The sequence below is a fragment of the Meleagris gallopavo genome, chromosome 10, assembly GCF_000146605.3.
Source record: "Meleagris gallopavo isolate NT-WF06-2002-E0010 breed Aviagen turkey brand Nicholas breeding stock chromosome 10, Turkey_5.1, whole genome shotgun sequence".
Classification (NCBI taxonomy): Eukaryota; Metazoa; Chordata; class Aves; order Galliformes; family Phasianidae; genus Meleagris; species Meleagris gallopavo.
In genome coordinates this window covers 3385201-3397787 of record NC_015020.2, presented here as the reverse complement: position 1 = coordinate 3397787, position 12587 = coordinate 3385201, and the positions used below count along the sequence as shown (strand labels likewise).

Sequence of the window (12587 nt, the reverse complement as noted above, 5' to 3'; positions counted from 1 at the left end):
TTGTCACCATATAGCCAAGGGAAGCTTTTAATCCTGTGCTTGGTTTATGACTGGCTGGGTAATACTAGCTTTATGAAATTGCTAACTAAAAGCTGCCACCTCTGTTAATCTTCACTGAAATGTTGGTTTTTTTTCCTTCATACCCTCAGCTATTAATTTAATGTTGCCTTGCCTGTAGCTGCAATATTTTGATAACACGACATCTTCATGTTAATTTTTTGAATGTTTATACATTGGGATAATGCAAAATGTAAAGCCTTTGTAACCTTACTCACACCATCTATATTTGTCTATTTCGCTTTATTCAAGTCCTTTAACTCTAACTGAACACCAGCAGTATTTTCAGTAAAGCTTCAGCATTTGAAGATAAATATTGGAATGTACGTGGGGACTTTAGCTGGGGGTTTGGGAGGGGAATATTTGTCAAACTGTCCATAGACTTAATATTGTGAATGTCATTGTTTCATTTTATTATTATGGTTGAATTGACTCTGATGTTCAGTTTGTAATTTTGGAATTGCTTTTTTCTTAGAATTAAAGTCCAACTTTAAATGTGTGGGCTTTTTTTTTTTTTTTTTCTTTGAAAGAGAGAAGAATGAGTTTTGAGTCTGTATTCTCGTGCAATACATACTTGTGATTTCCTCCTGTCCATGGTTCATCTGCTCTGGCTTGCCTGTTGCTCTCCTAGAAATTCTTGCCCTGCACGTAGATACTAACTGGTCTTCCAGCTGCACTTGAGAGATGCTTTGTTGCAAGGTGTCATGAACTGGAAAATGCTGCAGTGGTGCTGCTGAAGCTATTACTAGAGTAATACAAATGGCTTTCTCTCATTTTGTGTGAATCTTATTGTATGTGATAATGGAGTGGAAAAATACAAATGTTGCTGTATGTAATAATTTTCTTTTAGTTTAACTTGATCATTTTATGTATGCATGTGTGTAAATATATGTAACTCAGCTTTGTTGCAGTCACTGATTTAGAACCTTTCCCTTGTGTACCAAATATGATATTTTTTCCACTTTATATTATTTGTATTACTGTAATGTTTAGATGGGAGAACCCTGTTTTGAGGCCATCCTAAAAAATGTAGGCATCGGATAAACAAGAAAACAAAAAAATGACACATTGCTGGTCCAAACTGAAATAAACATCATGGCAAACTATTTGTCAAATCCTTGTTCAGAAAAGAAAATTGAAAAGGCATTTTTCTTGTATTTGCCATGAAGAGGAATTTTCTGTGCTTTTCTGTTTATAGCAGGGATTTTGTATGAGTTTACTAAGATATTTTGAAAGGTCTTTCAGAGTGATAAGTCAACGTTAATATTTTGTTTCAATACGAGAAACCCAAATGAGACCTTGAAGGTGAAGAAAAGCAGTTTATTGTCTTGCAAGCAGGAGGAAAGATAAGTAGATCAATAGAAAAGTGCTAAGCTTTTGAAACATCTTACTGAAGTGATCTTTAGTGTTGTATTTTAAAAGGAAATTGGTCTTCAGATGGAACATACCAAGGCTGGAGATGGAGCAGTAGTCAGAACACAATGATAAGGATGAACTGGACAAGAGCATCCGTTCTGTGCACTGAGGGACAAGGATGGATCTTGCAAATATTATGCAGGTAACATTTTCAGGTTTTACACTGTGTCACTTCTCTAGTTCCAGATGTCCACCTGAATGAGAAGTAACTTTGCAGTTAAAAATATGATGGCAGCAAACGTTTTCGAGAAATGGAGAAAAGGGTTTAGTGTAGAATTTTTGCATTTAGTCAATGTGGAACCTTATGCCTAAGTACCTTTGTACCTTTGGAGGTGTCAGGTCTGTTCAGATCCTGGTTAGGACAGAAAAAAAAATGGGAATGAGTGAGGAAAAATGTTCAACTCAAAGTTCATGGGAGAATTGTTTTGGAAATTGGATCAATCTCCTGTAGGTAACTATAAGAAGAAAAGGGGAAAGAATCCTTCGAAGTTGCAGAAGAAAGTTGAAAGTTGAAAGGGGAATGACCATCTTTTGAAGGAGACAGTACAGGGCAATCAGAAAGACAAAAAGATGAGTAGAAACGAAAGGTGTGCATAAGTGTGAGAATGAAGTTGTAATTCATTCTTTTTGATACCTCCATCTTTCAGCAGTTATGAAGTAGGATTTTGTACTGTCATTTCACTTGAACTTCAATGGTTTTTATCCTGTCAAGAATGCATTGGGTGTAGTTTTTTTTTGTTGTTGGCTTTTTTTTTTTTTTAGTTTCCTGTTATATATTGTTTTGGGATTGTTCTTGACATACATTGAAACTTCGGTCTTTCATTTGGGGCATAATAGTGGTTCGGCCATGACATTTAGAAATGCAGAACTGAAAGCCAGCTCATCTCTGTTGTTTCAGTTGGTCGGTGGGTTTTTTCTTTCCCCAGATTTCCGCAGTGATATCCATATACCGCGAGATAAAGTTGTTCTGATTTTTGTTCATATCAACATATTTCGCTTTGCATCTATGTGCATTGTATGCACATACATACATACATGTGTTCAAATACCCAAGTCCTAGAAATACGAGAACTTAGATTGTATTTAATTAAAATGAAAATTTATTATTATTAATGAAGTCTTAAAGTGGGCTATGAAATGCTTATTAAAAAGCCGTTGAAGGATTGTTTAAAAAATAAATATCAATTCAGTTTTTACCTTTCCCTGCTTTTTGTTTTCTGTTTGTGGTAATGAGCCTGGCTGGTGTGAGTGCTCACATGCCCCAGAGTTGCAGAGAAGTGCCTGCTGGCACCTCAGTGTGTTTCATCTTCCCAGTCTTGTGTCACTGTGTGGAAGGGAAGTTGCTGGGATGAATGCTTTCAGGAGAGACAGCACAAGTGAATAATGGTTGATTTTTGCGTGTGTTTGTTATTAACTCTAGTATTTCAAACTAGAAGAAACAGCTGTGTTGCTCTGCAATCTCGAGCTGCAAAATCTTGACAGTAAGGTTTCAAAGCTTTTTAACTACCTTAACATACTATGGTCATTTTGCATTGGTAACACTACTTACACCTGGCTAGCCTACTTTTAAGTGCTTTCTACCAGCAAATTGCTGCAGTTTGATTGCCTCATCAATTTTTAAAATCTGGTTCATTGATTACTTAAGCCACTGTGACTTTTCTCAAATGTGAATGTTTTACTTTTAACTGGAAATCTGATTTTTAACCAAGACTATTTTTGTCATCTTTTTCAGAAGACCATCTACAACTGTAATCTTTCTGGCTTAACTAGCACTATTTTTTAAAAACAATGTCAAAATTACTTGTTTCATAGTAATTAAGTGAACAGTAAATTCTTCATCTGTCTCAAGCATTTAGTTGCACTTAGGTTTTTCTTAACTATGGCAGCTGCTAATAGATGTTAATAGAAGCTGAAGGTCTCGCTGCCTGTGTAAGTGGAAGCCATTCAGTTCTGGGTGTATCTAATGAACTGCAGGAGCAACATGAGATACGACTATTTATCAAGGAACAAACTTAAAATATTAAGACATATATAACATGCCTTTAGTAACTTCAAAACTAAGTGTTTCTGTTGCTATGATTAGAGGTTTGTGTCAAATTTTGATCTGGTATTTGCATTGAAGAAGTTGATTTTGGGTTATGCTGATGAAGAAAAGAATTTGAACAGTGCCTTTATTCATCAGTGCGAAGGTTAAAATGACCTGTAACACAGCACGATGATTGATTCCAACAGCTGACAAAATCAATTGCCTGCTGCCTGCACTTAACCAAGAAGTAAATGAGGAAAAGAAAAGGTGCTGCTAAATGCTAGTCAAGAATATTCATTTTCAGCTATGCAAGACTGTGATCTGGAGTATTTTTTCAAGTTGTGGCCACTTTATGTTGGAAGGACAGCAGCTTAGAACGAGTACGAAGAGAAGTAAAATTATTTTTGGTTTAGAGCAAGGGTTTAGTTTAAGGGAAACTAAAAGAAAAATACCTAACTGGCCTGGGGAAAAGTGATGAGTTACTAACAGTTTAAAAAAAATAAATAAATCATGAAGTTGTGGATAAAATGAATACACAACTGTTACTGATCCAGTCTTACAGCACTCAAATTTAAACTAGTGTGCTAGCTTCAAATGAGATCTAGAGTATCAGATGACGGACAGTGCTGGACTTGCATATACTGTGTAACAGCACCTTCTGTTTTTGAGACAGGAGACTGAGCTAGATAAAACATTTCCTCTGAACAAGTGGGGTTCTTCAGAGCCCTTATGGTCTCCTCTCTGAATGTCTTTTTGGCTGTTTGAACAGGTTACCCGGAGGGGCTGTGGATACCTCATCCCTGCAGGCATTCAAGGTAGAACAGGGCCTGGACAGTTTGATCTGCTGGGTGGCAGCCTTGCTCATGGCAGGGGCTTGGAACTAGATGGTCTTCAAAGTCCCTCTCCATTCAAGGCATTCTGTGACGAAGAAATGCAAAAGCTGCATTATGAAAAGCTAGGTTCTTTTTAGAAAAGCTATGTTTTTTGGCTTAGTACGTTTGATCTTTTGCAGCTTACTTTGTTGTAAGATGAAGAACACAAACAGGTTTAAATGTCATTTATTGAAAATCTCAGGGGTTTGCATAATTTTATTCAACATCCACAAATCTTAAAATGTTTAGTTTTGAATACAAATACCATTAAGAAAAAAATCATAGATACATGTCCTTTCTAAATTTTATACAGTCAAAAGCAATCTACTTCTCAAAATCTGAATGAAATGTTATTCCATGACAAGTTTAAATGCCACATCCTTCACCTATAATACACATTCCAGCTGCCACTATCAAAGCAGTTATAGCTTTTTGCTGTATGGTTTTCTACAGCAAGCCCTGAAGAGGGAGAAAATACAGCAAGCTTTCTTAGTTACAAAAATAATTTCCTATCAACTCTGCTGACAGTTGCATTTTCCTTCTACCAGAGACTGCTATCTATATGAAGACAAACTGTTGAAATTGAATTTTGCCTTATCAGACAGATCTTCATTCATGAGCAGCTTAAGGCAATAAACCAGACTGAACAAAGATAAATGATGTGCCAACACGTGGCCTGTTTTGCTAATGGATATGTAACCTCTATCAGAGAGGCACAGCAGAGTTCCTGGGGAATGTAATCCATTGAAGTGTCTGCAAAATGTGGCAGAGCTTATCTGTTGGAGGTCTAAGCTGAAAGCTGGAATCCAGTAGCTTTGATGTAAGAGGTAGATGTCTTGGTTAGAGCTCCACTGAGCTGATTCAGCATTTTGTAGGTGGTTTGTAGCATCATGCTGTGATGCAAGTGAAGATTCTTTTAGCAAAAGGGACAGACCCCTAAGAATCTTAATTCTCTTACCCTGATCAATAGCTCGGAAGTTGACTCCAGTGAGCTTTGGCTTATGTCCTAGTGCAGCTACGCGTATGTGTTGGTGGTGGGAGATGCATGGGGAAATGGCAGTACAATACTATTTGCTACTTCATCAGAAAGAATTAACATTTCTTAGACTTTATTTTGATTGCAGGAATAAAGTTTCTAATTCACAGCATTATGGGGAAAGAGAAGATATGCAGCATGTAAAGAGAAACACACTTATTTTGGACACAGCTTTACCAAAGGAAAAGGTAGCTCAATAGCCTTTGGGGTTCTCTAGAACAAGTTCTGAATGGAATAATACTTCTAGTGATAAAAATTACTTAAAGATATTATTGCTGGGTCTCGCTGTCTAAAGTTGAAGTGGCATTTCTATGTACTGTAGCCCTTACTGCTTCATCTGAAGCAAGTGTTTCTTTGTCTAGTGACCCTGACTTTTCTCCATTAAATGACTTCTATTCACAGGAAGTGTTAAAATTGCAATTCTGCTGTTCATGCCTAGGACCAAGAACAGGCACAATGCTAATACACATACTGTCTTTAACACATTTATACAGGAATTCAGTGACTTGGCACACTGTAAAAACGAGTTAAGTTTGAACTCTATTTAAAACTAGGTAACTATCACACACCAGGGGTTTTTTGCAGAAATGCTCCATAACCTTACTACGCTTTTTTTTATCTGGAAACTACACAGTCATTAGAAATTTGAATCCTGTATTTATTGCTCACTTAATGTCTTATCTATATAAACAGCTGGATATGCAAACAGTGCTTACTTGATTGAGTGTACTCACGCATGTAAAAGAGTTCTTATGGTAAGCAAAAAGAGAATGCATAATTGAACAGCTTTGGTTTTTGAAGCCTATGTAAATCACTTGATTAACTGCTGAATTAGTGATAGGCATGTAGTAGACAAATAAAAAATAAATTGGCAAATAAAAGGGATTTTGAGACTTCAAAAAAAAGTTTGTTTTCACATACCATGATCCCTTTCCCATTACTAAAGGGAAAAGAAATAACATCTGAAATAACTACTTGAAAAAATACTATTACAGGAGGTTACAATTATGTAGAAGTTCATAACCCACACTTCCAGGTGTGTGTGCGCTTTAATCTGTATACAATATAGTTGTCTCTCAAATCTCATGGAACGGACAAAAAGGAAATAGGGCTGTACAATTATAGGAGAGTTTTTCAACAGAAATCACTTATTTTCTCCAGTTCCCTTCAACATCACTTTCACATTGACAGTGCTTTTAAAGTGCTGATGTTAATCATCTATATATTAAAATAATAAAAAAAACTCATTTTGTTCTCCCAGTGTTAGCCTAATGTTTCTATGTGACGTTTTACCCACAAGCTGAAGATTTTTTAAAACACATAACTTTAAGTGACTGACACCAGGCTCTTCTCATGGGCTACAATTTTTAGGCACATATAAATTTGTTCAATGTTAACCAGCAAACCAACTCATATCTAAAGTTACATTTAAAATTTTATGTGAACATGGAAAAAAACCCACCAATATTAACAATACTTTGCATATGTACCAAGCATTCTGTGCACTGTTCATAAGCCAGTCAGTAACAATCATTAACAAATGCTATAAGCATAAAAAGTGTTAATAGCAGCTGCAAAAAAAAAAAAGGAAGAACTTGGGACAAGGCATTCTGTTCATCTTCAAAAAAAACAACCAAACATAAGATTTGAAAACCTGATGTGGCTACTGCCAAGTCAAAGGACTCTTAAAGAGGTTTCTCTTTTTCTTACATAAAGCAGTTTCTTGCCCTCCCTCCCTTACCATGTTACACTGTTACAATCGTACTGGATGTTAAGTTCTACTTTTCCTCTTATCTTCAAAGAGACTCTTCAACATGTAAACCTGAACAGCTGATACCACCACCATTACTCCCAAGTTGACCATGGACCAGAAATTCACTCTGTCAAAGTTGCTTTCTTGTATATTTCGGTCACGAGCTTCAAATGCTCTGAGCAGGGTCTGAATCTGGACACTTTTGCTCAATCTGGCTTTGACACTGTTGATGGATTCCTAGAAAGTAACAAAAGAATATTTTTAGAAAATAATTTTAAAAGCACCTTAAATTGATAGTTTGCAATTAATATGAAAAATACTGGGTTAATACTTTTAATTTCTTGCTAAGAAGTCAGTTAATTTAAAATCTGTACCTCTTCAGAGTTTTGATTAATTCATTTTAGACTGTTTACCGTAGAACTGAATTGAAAGGAATTTTTAAGGGCCATCTAGTCCACCTCCCCTGCAAGGAACAGGGACGTCCAGAGCTTGAGAGGTGCTCAGATCCCCGTCTAGCCTGGCCTTCAATGTCTCTCACATGGGTCTCTCTCTGTGGCACCTAGAAAGACTTAATTAACATAGCACTAAGGTTATATAGCAATGTCTTCCACTCTTAAAGGTGAAGGGGGAGGTAGAAGGGATATCAAACCTAATTTTTCATTTTTTATTTTTAATAATCCATTGTATCTTAGGGAAGTGCAATTGGAGATACTTGGAAAAGTAAAAAGCATTTACTTCTAACAAAATAATCTCAAGTTTTTTTTTTTTTTTCCTACTGGATAATTAAGTTACTTTTTAATGTAAACTACCATCGGAACTAGAGCTGTAAAAGAAAAGTAGTAGTATAACGTTATATCCCCCATCTCCTCTTTTCAGCTTTAAGAGCAGTAGCCATAGACTGCTACTTCAGCTTTGAAACAGAAGCATAATTTGGACCCCCAAAATTCGTTAAGTATGATGACTGGAGGTTCTGCAGTGGGGTTAGTAACACAGTTTGACTTAGGGAATCAGAGAAAGTACTAGAAAGTACACTAACACTTTGGCTATAATAGGAACTCACTGTCCCAAGTTTACTCAGTAAGCACCTATTCCAATAACGTTAGAAGTTTAATCTGGAGCCTAAATGCTGATTTCACAAAGCTCTGATTTACTGGGCCTTGTATTCCTGATACTAAAGGTTACTTGAGAGTCCTCTAGTAATGAGTAAGGGGTACAGCATGCTACAACAGGATACTTTAAGTCAGTAACACTTTCTCCATGGATTTTTTGTTTTGTTGCAAGCTTAACAAATATTTCAAAAGTGTTCCTTCTGGATGCCAAGTTATTTTACAATTATACTGAAATTTGTAAGTTACACAATAGTGAATATCAATGCCAGAAAAGTGATATAAAAAAAAAAGAACAACCTTTTCCCATTTCCCACAGCAAATACATTGTTTCAGAAGCTACTAAGTATTAATTTAACTTCTCAAAGAACATGGAAACAATGTCATAGTTTAAGTAAACAATACCATCAAACCCTAACATTAACTTTACAAAAAAAAATGTAAGATCTGCAAAGCCCTCAAGGACAATTCCTGCATTTCTTCTTCTGGAAGAGATACCTGTATGTATATGAATAGCAAATCCATTTAAGTACTCTTTGTGATTACTGTAGGAGGGATTTTCTTCACATTTGCCTATATACATTTCCTCAGTTGTCTTGATTAGTGGCTTAAAGAACATCTGGCTTCTCAGATTCAGTGTTTGATTCTAACTACTTAAACATGATATTATACGTGTAAAAGATCTCACATCTTTAACATTCTGTTCTATTGTTTAAAAATTTGTGGTTTATTACGAGGAATAGAATACAATGTCATGCTTTATACAAGTGTCGTCAGTCTTTGAGGATGCTGTTTTGTCTTTAAAAGTAAGCAAGCAGATCATCTCTGCTGAAAGTTTCCCACCAGCAGAGAAAGTTCTGCATCCTAACAAACATTTTAAGAACAGTTCTACAGGGAAACCAAACAATTCTCTGCTTTTAGAATAACTTAAAAGCAATTATTCAGTGATGCTGGAAGAAAATGAAAGCTTTGGGCAGTGGTCTTCATCCTAGATCAAGCAGGACCAGTGTACAGTTTAAGCAAACATTAGCATCTGTAATAACTGAAAACCCTAACTGTGGCTGCTGTGATTGCAGACTGGAACTGGCTTGACTTGAGTGTGCTTTCAATATGAAAAAAAATCAGAAGCAAAGCAGCTAGGACAGTAGGTCTCATGTTTTCTTGGGGTCATCTGAGGAGTATAAGCCCTTCTCTGAAATTGCTTGGTGCCGCGGACGTTATGTATAATGCCTGCTACATCAGGAGCGTATAGCACCCACTTCTCTCCGTGTACCGCTACGCTCAGCAGCCCTAGCAGCCCTACTAGTGCTTCACTATTGCTCTTCTCAAGGTCAGCAGAATTGCACAAATTACCTTCTGATGTGTTTATGAATCAGAAAAAATGCAAATAAAATTTGGAAAACCAAACTAAAAGAGAAAAAACAAGCCTCATGCTGGCTGGGGTATTTCTGGAAAGATAGGAATGAGAAGCTTAGCCAGTACTTTGTTTTTAAATGTACGATGAAGAAATTTATGCACATTCCAACTGTGTTGTTGGGATTAAGTAATACTTAAATGGAATACATATCTATTTCTTTGTTACTAGGGAAAAACATCTAATTTTAGCAATATTAAGAAAAGAAGCTGAATGGAAAAGGGAATTATTTTGATAGATACACAGTCTTTTCTTGCTTATTAAGGATCTGTTTCTAAAGTATTCTTAAGTTTCTGTTTGGAAATAAGAGACTCATGCTGCTGGGCTTCATTTGTAGCAGAACAGTTTCTAAGGTGATGTGCCAGATCAAGGCAGAATGGCATGCACATTTTTTTCCAATTATTCCTATGATAAGAAGAACTAAGGATCCAGTACTAACCAGAATGTCTTCTAGTTTCATATCTAGAAGATCTGTGCCTGTAACATACTTCTTCCAGTCCTCTTGATCTTGTCCTTCTTCCCCCATATTGTCCAGGATCAGTTCAAAGAAAATCACCTTTTCAGAAATGGTACTGAATGTATTGTCAAAGCAGAACATGTAATCCCCCTCTTCTGTCTCCACCCTGTGTATATAAGCATATAATTGAATTAGGTATTCTTTCTGTGCTGGTTCTAAAAGAGCAAGTTTTATAAGCAAGCTTTCCTCTTCAAAACTAAAATTGTGCACTTAAAAAGCTTATTCATTTTTTACATGAACTTAACAACTCTACTATTAGTTACAACAAAATCACTCCAATGACTTAAGAGCTTAAAGTCATCAAGGTAACAGCTTACTTTCCTCTTCCTTTATTTGAATTTTGAGTAGAATATACCAAAATATGAGTAAAATATACCAAAATACCAGTAATACGTGCCTTGATAAAAGGACTGGGAAAATGGGGTGCTTTGCAGCTTACTGCTCATATGACTATAACAAGATGTTTTGGTATTAGATGTGATGACCGCACCATTACTTTTGTTTAATGACCATTAGCATTTATCATTAAAACACAAATATACTTTATTCCATGGCAAAGTCCATATAAAAAGCATTAAGTGTTTATAAACAGGTAATTGATATTCTCAAACTGTTCTAGTAAAAAGGCTTTTATAATAATAAGAAATGAACAGTAGTATTCAGCCTTGATTTCAGCCACATTTGCTAAAGAAACCAGAGCACTTCTCTCGAGTTAAACTTACGTATGAACTCCATCTGATTTTCTTTCATCAAAAACTAAAGTTTCACCTTTTGGAGAAAGTAGATGAAAATCAACATCTAATCCTGCTCCATCTAGAACCTGTGAAAAAAACAAACTGTTCACGTTGCTGAATGCTGAATGCTTTAGGGAAAGCACTTACATAGAAAGAATTTTAAATTAGTCAATTAGATACAGATTAAAAACAGTTTCAATCCAAAAGCATTTCAAGTTTTTAAGAATGCGTGCAATTTCATTAAGGGACAACCTTGCAACACCAGCAGAATGCTAAAGCCAGCGTTTCTGTGTCGTCATGAGTAAATACCAATGTTAGTTCAGTGGTGGAAAAAGATTTTATAACAAAGGTTATGTGTAAACTCATATATATTTGTAAAAGAACACAAGCTATGCAGCACCATCCCCAAGATCTGTTGGGTGAGTTAATGGTCAGGACTGGAGTTGCTATGCCCATTACAGATACACCACTGACCTAATGAAGATAACAAGGTCTACACTCTCTCAGGGCATTCTCATTTCCCAGAAGTAGAAGGAATTGAAGGCATTTAGTTTCCAGGCTCATAATAAGCATATACAGTATTACAAAGCTGTGCTGCTTTAACCACTGACGTGGCTACATCCATATCACTGTAGAAGTACAGTTCTTATGCCATGACTTCACCCATTTATCTTCCAGGGAGCTGTTGGAACACAGCAGCCTACTCCGGCTGAAGTGCAGAGCAAAGTTTAAACTGGCTGAAAATGATCTGGAGGGTTACCAAAAAGAGAAAGGGCAGCAAAGATACATAGCTAACATCTGATCAGAGTTAAAACAGAGTTAAAAACAGATAGTGATACACCTGCAGGGCTATGGTACAACCCAAACATACTGGGACAACAATTCCTACCAGCACTGTGTTTATGGCATTTTATTGGCAGGTACCATTAAGTTTTAGCCACTAAAAATTCAGGATAATTAAAAAAGAATACAACATGTATTTCCAATGATATATGGAGCTTCTTTTCTACACGTTCAGATAGGAAAACAAAACATCACCATTAACAATACTGCAGAGAAATTTACGCCTGGGTAGAAGTAAGTTTACTGTTTAAGACTTCTTTTTCCTTTGTGTAATAAACTTAAGGGCTGCTGTGATTACTTTGTACTGACATTTTAAAGCAGGATTTTATTTTAAACTTGAGCTTTGCTTAGAGCTGCGTTGAAGCTTTGTTCACTCATCGATCTTTGATTCCTGCTCAGTGCTGCACGGAGCAACAATAATTAGAAAACTTCTGGGATTTTCAGCTTCATGTTTTTAAGGCAAGGGGGAAAAAAAGAGGGGGTGAGGCTGAGAGTTTGCACGCTTCTGCTATCAGCGGGTTTTGCAGCACGAATGGCACGAGCCCTTACGGGAAGCCCATTTTTAAGGCTACATCTGGAAAACTTTCGTTGCAGAGATAAGAGACTTCATAGGAGCGCAGGCAGACAGGCAAGGTGTAGGGCTGCTGCTACGCAAGGTCACGGCAGCCAACGTCCCGCTTTAAAGAATGGCAACTTAAGACCTGATAGTGCACACAAAGGAGCCTATTAACATAAGACAAGAAAGAAGGAGCGCTGTAAGCCTCTCCCTCCCCCGGTGCCGCAGCGGGCTCAGGCCGGCATCCCGGCGCGAAC

The 12587-nt window shown here is 36.6% G+C and overlaps 1 protein-coding gene across 1 annotated transcript; it reads right to left on the bottom strand.

The window, feature by feature from the left end:
- Window positions 1-4541: 4541 nt before the first annotated feature.
- On the bottom strand, window positions 4542-11556 carry TMED5 (transmembrane p24 trafficking protein 5). Its single transcript, XM_019618458.2, has 4 exons — window positions 11517-11556; window positions 10920-11073; window positions 10120-10303; window positions 4542-7397 (listed from the first exon to the last, which is right to left on the bottom strand). The coding sequence occupies exons 1-4, from the start codon at window positions 11554-11556 to the stop codon at window positions 7179-7181; spliced, it is 597 nt and encodes a 198-aa protein (XP_019474003.2). The 3' UTR covers window positions 4542-7178.
- Window positions 11557-12587: the final 1031 nt, after the last annotated feature.